A 14,156-nucleotide genomic window follows, 5' to 3' on the forward strand; every position below is an offset into this window, starting at 1 on the left:
GTTTTGCGCAGAGAGAAGCCATTTTCAATTGCAAGTAACATTTATGCATTCGGTTGTCTTGGAATCTTGGTTGTGAAATATTGTAGGGCATATGAAATCACAGATTACAATTTACCAGCTCTGGAAAGATTCTGTCTGAAATGTGTGAGTCCAAGATCTGCAGCAAGGCCAGATGTTGAGCTGTTTGACGAAGACCTCGAATCATTTGACATATAATAATGTGTGACTCTAACTGAAAAGACAGTACATGTATCCCTCTGACATTGGCGTATGGTATTTTGGAGAACTTTGTTTTCCACCTGGAGGATCTTGACTGAGAATACTTGGCCTGTAAGGTCACATACAATTTACAAACTGTATGACGAGTTTGGGTCTTAACCCTTTAGCTCCTGCGAGTCTACAAATTTTTTTCCAGCATCTCCCTGTAGATTTCCAGGTATTCCTATAGTGTATAGACTTTTGGCAAAAGAGATACAAAAAGTTGAGAATGAAGTACTACAAGTTATTTTGAAGCTAACAATCATACCTACAATATGATATCATAAATTTTTCATTTTAACCCCCTGGTATCGACAGGATTAACCCTCTCAGCAATTTAGTGAAAATTCATAAAAAGGCCCTGTAGTAAACAACAGAATCATAAGAAGTTCCTACCTAATCAACAAAATCCATAAAGAAACCCAAATGTACGATAATCCAACCTAATATCGATCGAAAAACACAACCCGGCAGTCTCCTGTACATGAATACATGAATGGGTTGATATGAAGTTATGGTTTGCACATGTCACATTTGTTGGTCAAGTTGGACCATGAGAATTGCGAAATTAAAACACCTACAAAAATTTCCAGGGTGTGGTTTTATTGCTGAATTGACATGTAGACGATGGATATCTTTTTACCAATGAATACTAGTTGTATGTTGTTATTATCAATATGTCTGGCCTTCCTAGTTGGTCACAAGTTGTCATAGTGACTTGTCTAGTTCAAAGTGTTCTGTTCAATAAAAACACTTGAATTCACTTGAGTCATATGTTGTGTTTTCCTTTGAATTTTATTACACAGTGGCGAGTATTGATACTTTCAATTATAGCCTACAGTGGAAACCAACACAGACCAGAGCTACAAGGAGAATGGCATGCCAAATCAAAGAAGAGAATCTTTCTGTGTTCACTTGCTACCACACTGTGACCAAAAACCGGAAATTACAACAGATTTTTTAGGTGACAATGTGCATTTTGGAGGACAATCGGGACAAGGTTGAGACTAGTCCACAGTCTGTCTGGCTTTGGAAGAAGTCTTCTACTTCCGAAACATTGTACCAATTATTTGGCAAATTACACTGTAAATTTTGTCTCCAGTCAGCTTGTGGAAAATTTTACAGAGGAGGGTGTGTCTGTAGGAGAAAAGCCTAGATGTGCACAAGTGATGCATCTACACAAGTGGATTTTAGTGGAAACACCCTCAACTGACACTTTCACATTGGCACCTGCTCATGTGAAATATTTTGACAGCAATGAGCAAAAAAGCTGTTAAAATGTAGTGAAGTCCGAGTTGCTTTGAATATGGAGAGCCCTAGACCAATCACAAACATTGACTGTAGACAGTGGCAGACAGTATTCAGCACTGTTTGATTTTGGTTCTTACATTGCACCAGGAGTCTAAACAGACCTTAAATGTACACACAGGTATCCTTTTCCTGACAAGGAAATTATTTCATGTTGTGACGCTCTCCCATGAACTGTAAGTTGAGCGAACTATTTCAAAGTTGTGCACTAAAAGCTCTTTTCTCCACTGACAGTTGCCTCAAGTACAGCAATGCATACATAAAATTGTAATCAATGTTGACAGAGACCATGACAAAAATATCACGAAGAAATCATTGAAAAATAAATCTTGCTTTATTTACAGAAAACAACATTACATGTATTCATGTCACAAATGATTTTGAAAAGCGATTTTGTGCAGTAACATTGTCGCATAATTAAACAACTCATCATGTCTGCATGTCTACTGGCTTATTTGGCACTTGAAGAAGTCCGATAATCTCTCAGCATGGCTTGTGAGTGTTCACTCGTGAGGTGGCGGAGTGGTTCCCATGTATCATCTTGTGGACCGTCATAGCCAACCCACTTCACTCGATATTCGAGAACACCCTTATTTTTTCGGTGCTTGTAGATCTTCTCGACTATACCTGAAATATGTTTGGAAAAAGTTGTTAAGAGATACCAGAACAAAAATTGCATTCATTGACATTTAATGATGAGTTCTGCTGTATTTGCCAAATCCCCTAAGACCTTTCTTGCAGCAACCACAACAATATGTTTTTGCTACAATATTGAAGCTGCCTGTATATCACTATTTCATTGAAGGAATTCATAATTCTTTGTCATATATTGTACCGGTAAAATGACTTTTGATGCTTATTATTGCAAAAAAAGGGATAATTTTTTAGGCCAAATATGTGATTTAAACCATTTCACAAACACTTCGTCCATACTGGATTAAGATTGGATGCATGGAATAATCTACCATTGGTTGGACTCTAGGAATAAGAATCCTAAAATGTACCTTGGTTCGAAGCTGTAAGTTTGGCTACATCTTCGCTTAATTGCTCATCCGCATCCTAGAAGAGTGAATAGAAATGGTTTGAATAAAATGTTTCAATGTTTGTAGTGAGGTTAGAAAGAATAGCAACAAATTGCGATCAATATAATGTAGCTATTTAATGAAGAGATTTAAAACAATGATCAAATCAATGTTTTAAACATGAATAAGGATAATTTAGAAAACACTTCTGCTCCTACCAGTTTCGCTGACTTCTTCTTTCTCATGCCAACCCTGGATTTTGTGTTCTTCATCCGAACTCCCAATTCCTCCTCCCTGCTGACTCCTAAAGATTAGAAAAATAATGATGAGCACAATAATGGTTACTTCACATGGTAAAAGTGCTATTCAAAAGTTGCCTTTATCATGAAAATAACTGTTGGCCAGTGCCAATCATGTTACCACTGTACCTAAACTAATAGATGTCTCTCACCACTTAATATATATAATCATCTTTATTCATGTAAATTAAATTACATTACAAATGTGCAAAAGTGCAAGTGCAACAAAAGTACAAAAAGTGATGACAAAGAAATGAAAGACCCTCCCAATCCCTACATATAAGGCATAGACATTTACAGGGCTACCCAGTACAGAGTACCCCAAGAATTACATTCATATTATCGATATCTATCCTCGAAAGTGTGTCTCCATACATTAAAAAATCTCTGATAACAGCAGCAGTTTGCTGCAGTCTATAAAACTCCGCCTTTAAAGGTACCTTGAAAGTTGGAGGAACGTGGTTCCTGGGTATATCTAACTCACTAGCCAAGTGTGAGGGTGTATTTGATACATTGGAGCCACTGCCATTCAAAGAAAGCGAACTCGCAAGATTAACATAGATATTGGAATTGTTTACAGCCTTACGATAAAAGTTTAAAAATCTGTTTTGTAACAATGTTTTTATTGAACAGGTATCTCATATTAGTGGCAAAAGGGCACAATGAGTCCGAGGGTGAAGTCTGCATAATTTCCGCACCGCTTTTCTCCATGCTGTATATAATACGCCTACTACTTTATTATTTAAATCCTTCAGGACTGTACCATAGAGTGACATGCAATATGAGTAAAAAAGTTTGATTTTTGTTTCAAAATTGCAAACATAAATCTTTGATATGAGGACATTTACCCGCCTATTGAAATCTGATACTGTTTTATGTATGTCTTGATTATTTACCCTCAGTCCAATTAAGTTTCCTAAATGGAGAGCAGTAGCTTCAGCAGTTACAGGAATACCCTGAAAAGTGATAACTATTGGTATAAGATTTCCACCACCTGGTTCCAGACAGAAATATAACAACTGACAAGTTTAGAAGGGGCAGTGTTGTAGTTTTCTGCGGCATCTCGCTTGATGAAAACAAATAAAGGAAACAATGTTAATATTTTCCCACACAGCACATTGTACTTACTTGGGTTCACCGACTTCTTGAACGCACTGCCCTTGTTATCCTGAAAGACATTGTAAAATGATCGGTATATCAGTATGTAAACAAAAGTATCTTCGAAGTATGCTGCATTTTGTGAATTGCCCAAAGTACAATTTCAATGGTTCACCAAGACTCTGATTGCATTGAACAGATTATGAAGATGAATTGTGTCTTTTTCTAGATGAAGGTTATTAAAAAACAGTGCAAGAAAAACAGAACAGGCCATAGTTAATTCTTCTACTTCCAGATTATGCGAAAACACAAAAGTGCACATGTACATGTATGAATGAATGAGGAAATGACACACAGGGTAGGTCATATTGTCACAGGTAATCAGACAAAAAATGAAAATATGTTACAGTATGAGACCAATGGATCTTTTTTCAAAATTGCTCTTGGTGATAATATGTTGTAAAGGTACAGATAATATACTTACTCGAATGGAAGATTTCTTTGAAAATACTGCTGGTCGTGGCATAGGCAAGGGTAAAACTGGAGCAACTCCAAGCCCACCTCCCGCAAGGTAATTGAGCATGGCTGGATAAAAACAAGTAAGAAAGAATTAATTGCACCGCAATGATTGAGGAATATCTCTAACAATAATCGTAAGCAATGCTCTGACGTAACTGGGACGGCGGAGTGGTGACCATTGCACTACAAAACCTAACGTTTTCAAATAACACCTCAATATAAATGCTTACCTGTAGCACTGCCACTGGGTTGAACTTCACTGGTGTTTGTCAATGGTAGAGATTCTTCTTCATCTATGCTGAGGGTGTCTTCATCATCCATCACCGGTACCTGTGGCATACTGCAAATGTAACACAGTGTCATTGTTTTACATAAATGCACGAACCAAGTACTTCAACCCTTAATGAACAAGAGGCTAATAAGCAAAGATGTCAAATGTCGCATGATACCAGCTTAAAATCATTTTTGGGCAAATATTTGTGCCCATTTTCTCAGTTTTTGTAGTAAATACATGTTTACTGGCCTCGAATTTAACAAAGGGCACCGCAATAAGGTGGACATTGCCCATTTAATGACATTTGTGTTATGATATTTATCACATTGACCGAAGTATCTGTCACCATTGAAGATCAGGTCAGTGTGATGATGCTTCTACTACTAGCAAATGTAGTTAACAGGGACCCTCACCTAGAGGTCATAACGAAAGACCAACGACAACGACAGCTCATCAAGTTGATCTCAGCTCTTGTTTATTGTCTCTCTGTCTCTTTAGTCATGTAAACTGAAAATACAAACGTTACAACGTGTACTACTAGTACTAGTGCAATAGGGAAAGGTTATAAAATAAATTGTCACATTCAAGTCACATCCACTGTCTTCAGACGTTTTCGTTTTGAACAGATGGTGCTGCCATCTACACTTAGCTGGCCCAGTTATAGTATGACAGGTATTTCTTCAAATTATAGGCCTCCAACACACTTACAAGTTAGCCAACACATTCAGTACTGAGAATATGGTATGATGATACAAAATAGGCCTGTCTTACAAGGTTTAGTTATAAACAGGATGAAAACGATCAAGACTTCAACCCTGTACATCACGTGACCATGCCAAACTGAGTCCTGGACCACACCTTACTTTCAAAGTAATTATTTATAATACTACATGAGTCAATAGGTTTTCTAAACCACACTTATAGAATGATTTAACTTAACTCTTACCTCCTATATATGGACTGTAAGTAGCAGTTAGCTGTTCAAAATTACAAGCTTTGTCCATACAAAAACTATTCTGTGTCAATTTCTCCAAGAAGCCAATGGTTGGTGACCACCAAAACCAGTGACGCCATAAACAACCCCTAAAACAAAAGAGCACTCAAGGTGCCAAATATAAAAATGACTGCTGGTCGTTACAGAGGTGTCGGATGACATTTCTTCAGCAGCATAATGTGGTTGTTCAGGTAAGGTACTAGATATGAAGAGTGCATGTAAAAGCACAGAGGTACATCGGTTGCTTAGTTTTTTGGTAATTAAAGCCCAAGGATCCAGCAATGGTCTCGCACACAACCACGCCTTGTGAAAGTTCCTCAAAACTGACATGACTTTGGAAAATTGAACTTACATGTTTAACACAAACTTTAAATACGTAATCACTGCCAGGAGTTCTGCCATCTTTGCCTTCCCCGTGCTCCCCATAGAGCGTAGTATTTGCAGTCCATCGGGTAGGCCATGAACAGTGACCACCCCTTTGTGGTGATCGCTGTAAGGGAAACGAGCCCTACCAGTGGAAGCGCCTGTCCAGTTATACAAAATATATGAATTAAAATTGACAATGAATAGGATTCAACAAGTGATGCAAATCAATTCATCTTTGATTCAATTTGTCACTGATGACATCGTTACAACCAAAATATCAAAGGTAGTGACAAGCAATCTTTACCAATTTACCTAGGTACTTAGCTTTTTTATGAAATAAATTACCGGAATTCACATAAAATTCACAATGGAAGATTTTTTTATAAAATAAATAGAAATGTGACATACTTTGGGAAAAATACACATACTGAAGTAGCATGAACATGGTGCGTCAATATGCAATATAAGGGCCTCTCGAACCTTCTTTTCAAGGTCTTCAGTTTCACCCAAAGTGCTGGTTCCAACTGCAGCCTGGGTATACAATACATCTGAAAGTTAAGGACGACAATAATTTGTAAGATTTTAGAATATGGCAGCAATAAAACTTAAAAAGACAAACCATAAGCTTTAAAAATAGGAATAAACTGATAGGTTCAAGACCTAGTTAGCATGTGTGCCTGAACACAATCATTGTGCAATAAGGTTAATAAGTACCATACGAGCTCCTCTACACAAAGCAAACCATTTCCTTTTCAATGACGCATAGGTGCAATTAGAAATCGACTAGCAATGATTAGTGAACAAACTTTAGACAGTGCTTACCAGATCTATAGTTGAGACGGAAATTTGTCACATTACTGGGGCACTCTCCCAGGAAGACTTTTCCTTTCCCATTGCCCAGGGCCACATCTTTCCCCGACTTCACGTCTCAACTAAGGAGGAAGACATCCGTTCCGTAAGTCCCCAGTTCTTGACACTTCAAAATTGAAAACAGCCAGGATTGAGAAATAAAAGAAAAAGCTCTGAAAAGAAGCAGGGTAGAACTTAAACAGGTCATGTAAACTTTTCACAGTATGCCTAATTGTTCATGCAACTGAGTATTTTAGACAATCTGAGAATATTTTTGGGTTTCAGAATTATGCAATAATATTAATAAATATTGTTCACTGACTGCAACAGAGAGATCAGGAGCAGAAATCTGATGGCACACAAAGGTTGTGGCATAAGGCTGCATTAAGTTGCATTGAGAGCACTGCCACCAATATCTTACTCACAATTTCAATGGTGAACACATCAACACATCTTAAAGTACTACACAATTGGGTGTCATACTGGGTAAGCAATTTGCTTAAAATGTATTTGAAGTAAAATAGCAGTACTTACAGCTTCATCCAATTTTCTCCAAAGAAATTCTACCCTGGCCATCCTCTCCCTTTCATTCGTTGGTCGTACGTCCAATAGTTCCCTTTTATCTTGGTAGCCTTTTTTGGCCGTGGCAGAAAGGGCATTCCACTCCTTGGCCCAAGTCCGAAATTGTTCACCAGGAGAGGTTTACCTGATGGATAGAAGATTGACAGGTTCACAAGTTATCCTACGTCTTTTCCAGCACCAGAAAACTGTTGCTGGTCATGGAATACTACTTTTAAACTATTGAACACTAATTTTCTGAAATGAGGAGAAATATTCACCTTTCATGGTTTTATTTTATCTTTAATAAATATGTTGTATGCGCTTGGTTTTCTCTTCTATATCGTGCCGAGGCGAACAGGTGTCTTTGAAGTGAAGGTGAAGTACTGAAATTGATAAAATGAAACAAATCATTGTGCATGTTATTCTGCAGTCTGCAATTGTACCATCCTCTTTTAAAAACTCACATTGAAAAGTGTACAATTGCAGATTTCTGGTAAAGGCATTGTTTTTGTAGTTAAGGCAATCATCAACAATATATGGTTATCATATTTAAACGGTGCCAAGAGTATCATTGAGAGTGGTGATTAGATATCCAGATGAAAAAGAATGTCAAATGTTTCTAGGACAAACAGGTCTCAGCAATCCCACAGAAGTGATATTTTCAGAGACAGCTGTCACATTATTTGGATTTAACTAAATCCTAAAACTTCAAAAACTATTCTGATTTAATATGAAACATACCTTCACATTCTTGTACATCAAACCCAATTCTTTCGCAACCTCTTCAATTTTGCTATGATTATACTTTTGGTAGTTTTCAAACCATCTTTGTAGTACTGAATTAATTACTTTCGCTGATGATCTGTGAATTTTACTCGAGATCAGGAAGAAATATGCTGAAATGAAGAAGTGTGTAGCGGTAAAGGGCTTATATATTTGTCACCGTATAAACGTCGCAACTCTGAACTCAAACCGGAACCCAAAGACTAAACCAACTAAGATATCTTTTTACATTATTTATTACCCACGTCACTCTAACTTCTTATCTTCAACCGACACTGAAACATTATAAAATTATGTGCACAACAAAGTATCAACAAGAGTTGATATGAAAGAATCTTACCACACTATGAGACCAAGGGTGAAGGCAACTAATCGTGATCTAAAATGCTCTGGCACTTTTCAAGAGAACGTCTTGTTTAGCTACAGAGTGCGGAGGATGGATTTCTGGATCTGCCAGGACTCACTCAAAACATCTAAACATCATCATTTATACTTAATTACACACACCCCTAATGGGTAAATAGCCCAGCCCAAATATCAGGCTCTGAGCCAACTAGCACTCAATATTTAAAGAAACAACCAATCAGCACACAGCTGTATCAATACAAGATTACTAGACAGGGCCTAGGGCAGGGGCCTAGTAACCAGCTGCTCATCAGGAAGTTCATAAAAGGGGTCAAACAGCTTAACAGAGAGAGATTACAAAACAATGGAAATGAGCAATTAAGAAGAAAGGTGTTGTAACTTATAATGGTTAACGATACTGGGTGTCTGGGTTCACCAGGGCCTGGGAAGAACACAGAAATAATAATTATAGCTAGGTTTAGTAGGCAATTCCTAATATTAATAATAATAATAATAATACGAGTCTTATATAGCGCAGTATCCAACCATTAACTGGCCGCTCAAAGCGCTTGATAGGCCTCTTTAAAAAGCAAATGTTTCAGTTGTCCCTTGAAAGATAACAGAGAGCTGCAGTTCCTAACAGTTGAAGGAAGTTTGTTCCACAGCTGAGGGGCTCCAATTGAAAATGCTCTACCACCGACTGACATGACATTGGTCTTTGGGATAGACAGAAGAACGGCCGATGAAGAGCGCAGAGTTCGAGAAACGGTATGAACGGAGAGAAGTTCTGAAAGGTATTGGGGAGCAAGTTGGTGAAGACACTTGTAAGTAAGAAGGAGAACCTTGTACTTGACGCGCTGTTGCACAGGAAGCCAATGTAGAGACCTGAGTACTGGGGAAATGGAAGATCGTTTCTTGGTCTTGGTAATTAGGCGAGCGGCAGAATTTTGTGCCTTCTGTAGGGGTATAATTGTTGAATTGGGACAACCAAGGAAAAGGGAATTACAGAAATCCAGGCGAGATATTACAAGAGCCTGGACATATAACCTGGTGGTATTGGAGTTAGATATTTTCTGATTTTACGAATGTGAAAATTGGTGGCCCGTACACATGTGTTAATGTGTTCTTTGAAATTGAAATCACGGTCCAAGATCACACCCAAATCTCTTGCAGAAACAGAAGAATATACATTTGCATCAATGATACGGATGGCGGGGAGATTAATAGTGCTGCTGAACCTGCGGGAACAGATTAGCAGAATCTCGGTCTTGTCGCCATTACAGCTAAGAAAGTTGTCACAAAACGGATCTTGGAAGTTGACTGAAGGCTACCGCAGCTGTTGGCAATGATTTTTGGTACTTAAATGCATGATCGAACATGTTCAGGGGGATAACGTTATTCCCTCTTAACATGTTATAGCCTATATATATTTCATTTTAAACTGCTTAAGTTTGAAGAAACCAAGAAAATCAAGAGTCATGACATGACATAATATAGCCTAGAGTGTATATAGAGGGCGTCTCCCTCACAAAATGCCGCATCTCCTTGGCCTACCATGCAGAGCAAATAGGCCTAGGCTATGCGACCTAACTTCACGACAATTTTTAGGCAATGTCAACTCTTCGGTATCTTTGATCAATAGAATCCTTCCTGGCAAAGAGGATGCGTTGGGATGCCTTATATGGTGGGCGGTCAACAGTACACACAACACACACGTGCACATACTACTGTACAATTATAACCTGTACGCTAGCGCTACCAGTGTACCACGTGGACCAATATGTCACAGTCATTCCGTTCTACAGATCGAAACGAACTTTTGAACATTTTGGTTACTTTAGTAATAGGCCAAGACTTATGGAATAAAAACTTACGAAGTAGAGTGCAGGAGTAAAAACACAGGTAAATACACGGTAAAAAAGCGGGATTTGCGAAAAGCACTGAAGAATAAACCTCGTTTACGGTTTGTTGATTTTGGTATTGCGCAACCCGCTAGTGCGCGATGATCAGGAAGGTTATCCACGTGCTCGAAAATAATCAAAGAAGGAATTATTACCATAAAAATGAATTGGAAGTATACAATCTTTAAAACCAAACTCGCAAAGAATACTGCCAAAATTCAAGGAATGAAATCAGTGACTTACGAAACTATGCCTCACATTCAAGAGACATTTAACATATAAAATATTTCCGTTCATTCGCCAGGAGGTTTGCAGAAAATATGTGGTATCTTCTTCAATAGAAATTGTACATCGTTGTTACAGTCGGGTCGGTAAACGTACCCGGACGCCCCGGACGAAGTGCTCAATCGCACCCCAAATCACCCACAGTCAACACCATTCTTCTTGTGTTGTCAGTGGGCGGGAGGGGGGGAGATGTCAGGCTATTGAGGGCTGTTGAGCTCTTATCAACTACACGTGCTTGTGGTCAACGTAACTAGCTTTCGGGGGAGGGGTGGCCAAGGTGGTATCCAGTAACGGGAAGGAGCAGATGTGATACAAGACCACTTTCCCTACCACTACCACCCCCCCCCCCCCCCGCCCCATCACTCCTCACCTACAGCCCCGTTCCGGAGGGTTCGTATATCTGGCCTATAATGGATCAGGGTGCGGCTGTATACGTATGATCGGGGTGGTGATTCCGGTTTGTCTAAGGACACAATATAAGGGTTGAAGCCGGGCAAAAGACCAGCAAGTCCATGGAGCGTTCCATCTGTTACTGGAATAAATAATTGATTATTGACGCTACTACTAAGGGGTAGCGCCAGGTCAACAGCGGCAACACACACTGAAAAGGCTAGTAGGGGGCGGAGGCGGGGATGGGGGTGGCGGGGGCAGGGGCTGGCGGCATTAGCCTTGATCCCGATGCCTATGTAGGACATGGGCAATGCAGAAACTAATTTTATATTCCGGGTTAAAAACAGGGCCGTATTTACTAGATAGGGGGTGGGTGACTGACCTCAGGCATCGCCGACCGAGAAACGTGTTTGTCCTGAAGATTAATGGTTTTGTCTTGGTGTCTCAACCGCTCCAAGAGATCATGCCCTAGTCCCATGACAAAAATATGACAAAAAATATGGACCCGAATGATGGGAGGACCACGCATCGCCCAGTGGTCCACCATGCAGTCAATAAAAATCATGACGAGATATGGCGAGACGGTTTAAGAGCTAACAATATATCTCCGCGGCCGAGATATACGCAGGCGCATACATTCATGTAGTGGATCATCGTTAACAAATGTTCAACAAAATATCTTGGAATATGAAGATACGTATCCTGAGCGCTTCATACAGAGAGACGAACCCTTACAGAAAACGCTTCGTTACGATTAACATATCCTGAATCGGGTGCATCCACGGTGATCTCAAATAATAAAGTGAGGATAGATTCCAAGAACGGTTGCCAAAAGTGGGTGTCATGATTAATATTATCATATAGGCGAGCTCTGCAAATCGGCAAAATGGTTCATGTGCACGAACTTCTGTATTAAGAAACTTCGCGGTTGAACACCGCATAAACCAAAGATAGACGGATGTGTGACCATAGCAAATCGAGTCATGCAGACCATTGCATTATGAAGTAGGCATAGTTTTCCACTAGGCGATCGGCTAACGGCGAAACAATGGGTTCGGGAGCACAAAGAAGCTGATACAAATGGCTGATTTGTCCGATTTTTTAAACGGAATTCCGCGGCCAGTTAATTACATGTACGTGGATCGCAACTTACATCTGCGAGCATTCAAACCGGTGATCTGGCTGTTCCCACCTCCAACCAAGACATGAGTTGATTAGCCAGACAGGTTCGCCATATCATGGATGTGGTATTGGTAAGTTGACTGGTCCATTTAGTTTTTCACGTTGATCATCAATTTCTCCATCAGGGGATGAAGATTTTGCACGTTGTGCCGCTCATAGTGGTTGCCAACAGCGCATTATTTGATATCCCACAAAGTATATGATATTGATCACACGGGCTGGTCATGGGTACGAAATTCTAACACAAGGACGATGTTCCGAAATATTTCGAAGTTAAACACGACCATGAGGTATATATTTTTGAAAATAATTGACTGGACTGGACGAGTATATGTATAGTGTTTGTCAAAGAGTTTAAAAGGTAAATATTGTCCGTTTGTTATTGCATTTCAACTCTTAACAAAGGTTTGGTTTTTCAAACTTGGAGGGAGGGTATTTGCAATCTGCTGTTTTATTTTTTTCTCCGGTGAACTCATCGTTGACAGTTTAAATCACTTTTGAATTCACTTCAACTACGATCCATGATTGCTTGCACCGTGAGTTCAGGCCTTATACATCAAAGTAATTTTTATGTTCATGGTACACCTAGTATATCGGACACCAGTGCATTCATTATTTATTGAATTATTTTTATTTTTCATTCCGGGAACCATTACCAACTGTAATGTTTACTAACATTTCCAATGAGACCATACATACTCTGTGGTTTTATGACAACGATTATAGTGATCATGAAAACGCCTTTCACTAAGAAAATGATCTCTGAATCCTGTTACAAAGCTGTATGCTGTTTCCTTACCACTAGAATCATCTGAAAGAGTAAGAAGCGGGAGTTATAACATGTGAAGCCAATACTAACACATTGCAAGGACACTTATTACACTAGTCGACTGCCAAACCATGTGATGACAAATATACGCACATGTAAAACGTGTGAATACGAGTAATAATATCGGATTACTTCAAAATGCTTTGAACGTCACCCATGAAAGTAAACAAATGATATTTATTTGACCATTTTAGAAATGCACCAGTTTCGAAATAAGTAGAAGGTAAGCCTGTTGGCTCATCACGGTGCCGCTTACTTGATGAATCTTAATATTTTAAATTGTAAGCTATGTATCATGCAGTTTTTTATTGCAACATTGTTGAAATGTTCATGGTAACGCCTTCCACTTAATAAGTACAATCGAAGATTGCTGTCGTGGTGTGTATAAGTAACCCTGTATTCGTCAAATTCGCGTTAGTTTCTGACTAAACCGCACTTTTTCGAAAGAAATATCAATGATGGCATTGCATTGTTGCCAAATCCTCGAAGGCATTTTTGAAATTCCTTAAGTGGGTTGTGTGAGTATTTCGAAGCCTTTTGTAAACCAAGTAGACCGTTGCGTACATGCCAAAATAACCCAACTAAACACGAAAAGTTAATAGAGGTGAGTTTTTCATGAATCATTTCTTCTCATCATTGCTTCTATACGATTTTCATCACAAGCATGGTGGCTGAAGGTATCGGTTTGACCAAGGATAATACATTCTTACTCAGAGAGGAAATGACGATAAAAATGAAATACACAAAAGGTTAGTTCATTTTGAGGGGCGTAAGGCCCGCGCCTATTATTTTTATCTGATTGTACCCCTCCGACACTGTAATTGGAGGGCCTTGTTTCTATTGTGTTGCAAAGGTAAACCAATACCTTACCCGCCATGATAAAGTTAATCCAG

General features: G+C 39.1%; 1 protein-coding gene and 1 long non-coding RNA gene across 3 annotated transcripts in view; both read right to left on the reverse strand.

Annotated features, from left to right (window-relative positions):
- Nucleotides 1–1,899: 1,899 nt before the first annotated feature.
- Nucleotides 1,900–8,519, reverse strand: LOC135498971 (uncharacterized). Of its 2 annotated transcripts, XM_064789547.1 has the most exons (14): nucleotides 8,290–8,519; nucleotides 7,827–7,931; nucleotides 7,522–7,693; nucleotides 6,961–7,160; nucleotides 6,547–6,686; nucleotides 6,125–6,296; nucleotides 5,725–5,861; nucleotides 5,192–5,285; nucleotides 4,735–4,844; nucleotides 4,470–4,570; nucleotides 4,016–4,055; nucleotides 2,807–2,892; nucleotides 2,571–2,625; nucleotides 1,900–2,193 (listed from the first exon to the last, which is right to left on the reverse strand). In XM_064789547.1, exons 8-14 carry the CDS (start codon nucleotides 5,230–5,232, stop codon nucleotides 2,018–2,020), a joined length of 609 nt encoding a protein of 202 aa, XP_064645617.1. In that variant the 5' UTR covers nucleotides 5,233–5,285; nucleotides 5,725–5,861; nucleotides 6,125–6,296; nucleotides 6,547–6,686; nucleotides 6,961–7,160; nucleotides 7,522–7,693; nucleotides 7,827–7,931; nucleotides 8,290–8,519; the 3' UTR covers nucleotides 1,900–2,017. The 2 variants fall into 2 exon arrangements, with proteins under 2 accessions (XP_064645617.1, XP_064645618.1); XM_064789548.1 differs by lacking the exon at nucleotides 5,725–5,861.
- A 4,069-nt stretch (nucleotides 8,520–12,588) lies between these two features.
- Nucleotides 12,589–14,156, reverse strand: part of LOC135499146 (uncharacterized) — a 64,418-nt gene continuing 62,850 nt past the window's right edge. Inside the window, exon 3 of the long non-coding RNA XR_010449264.1 lies at nucleotides 12,589–13,245. This is a non-coding gene — a long non-coding RNA (uncharacterized LOC135499146). The remainder of the gene's footprint in view (nucleotides 13,246–14,156) is intronic.

The sequence above is a fragment of the Lineus longissimus genome, chromosome 14, assembly GCF_910592395.1.
Source record: "Lineus longissimus chromosome 14, tnLinLong1.2, whole genome shotgun sequence".
Classification (NCBI taxonomy): Eukaryota; Metazoa; Nemertea; class Pilidiophora; order Heteronemertea; family Lineidae; genus Lineus; species Lineus longissimus.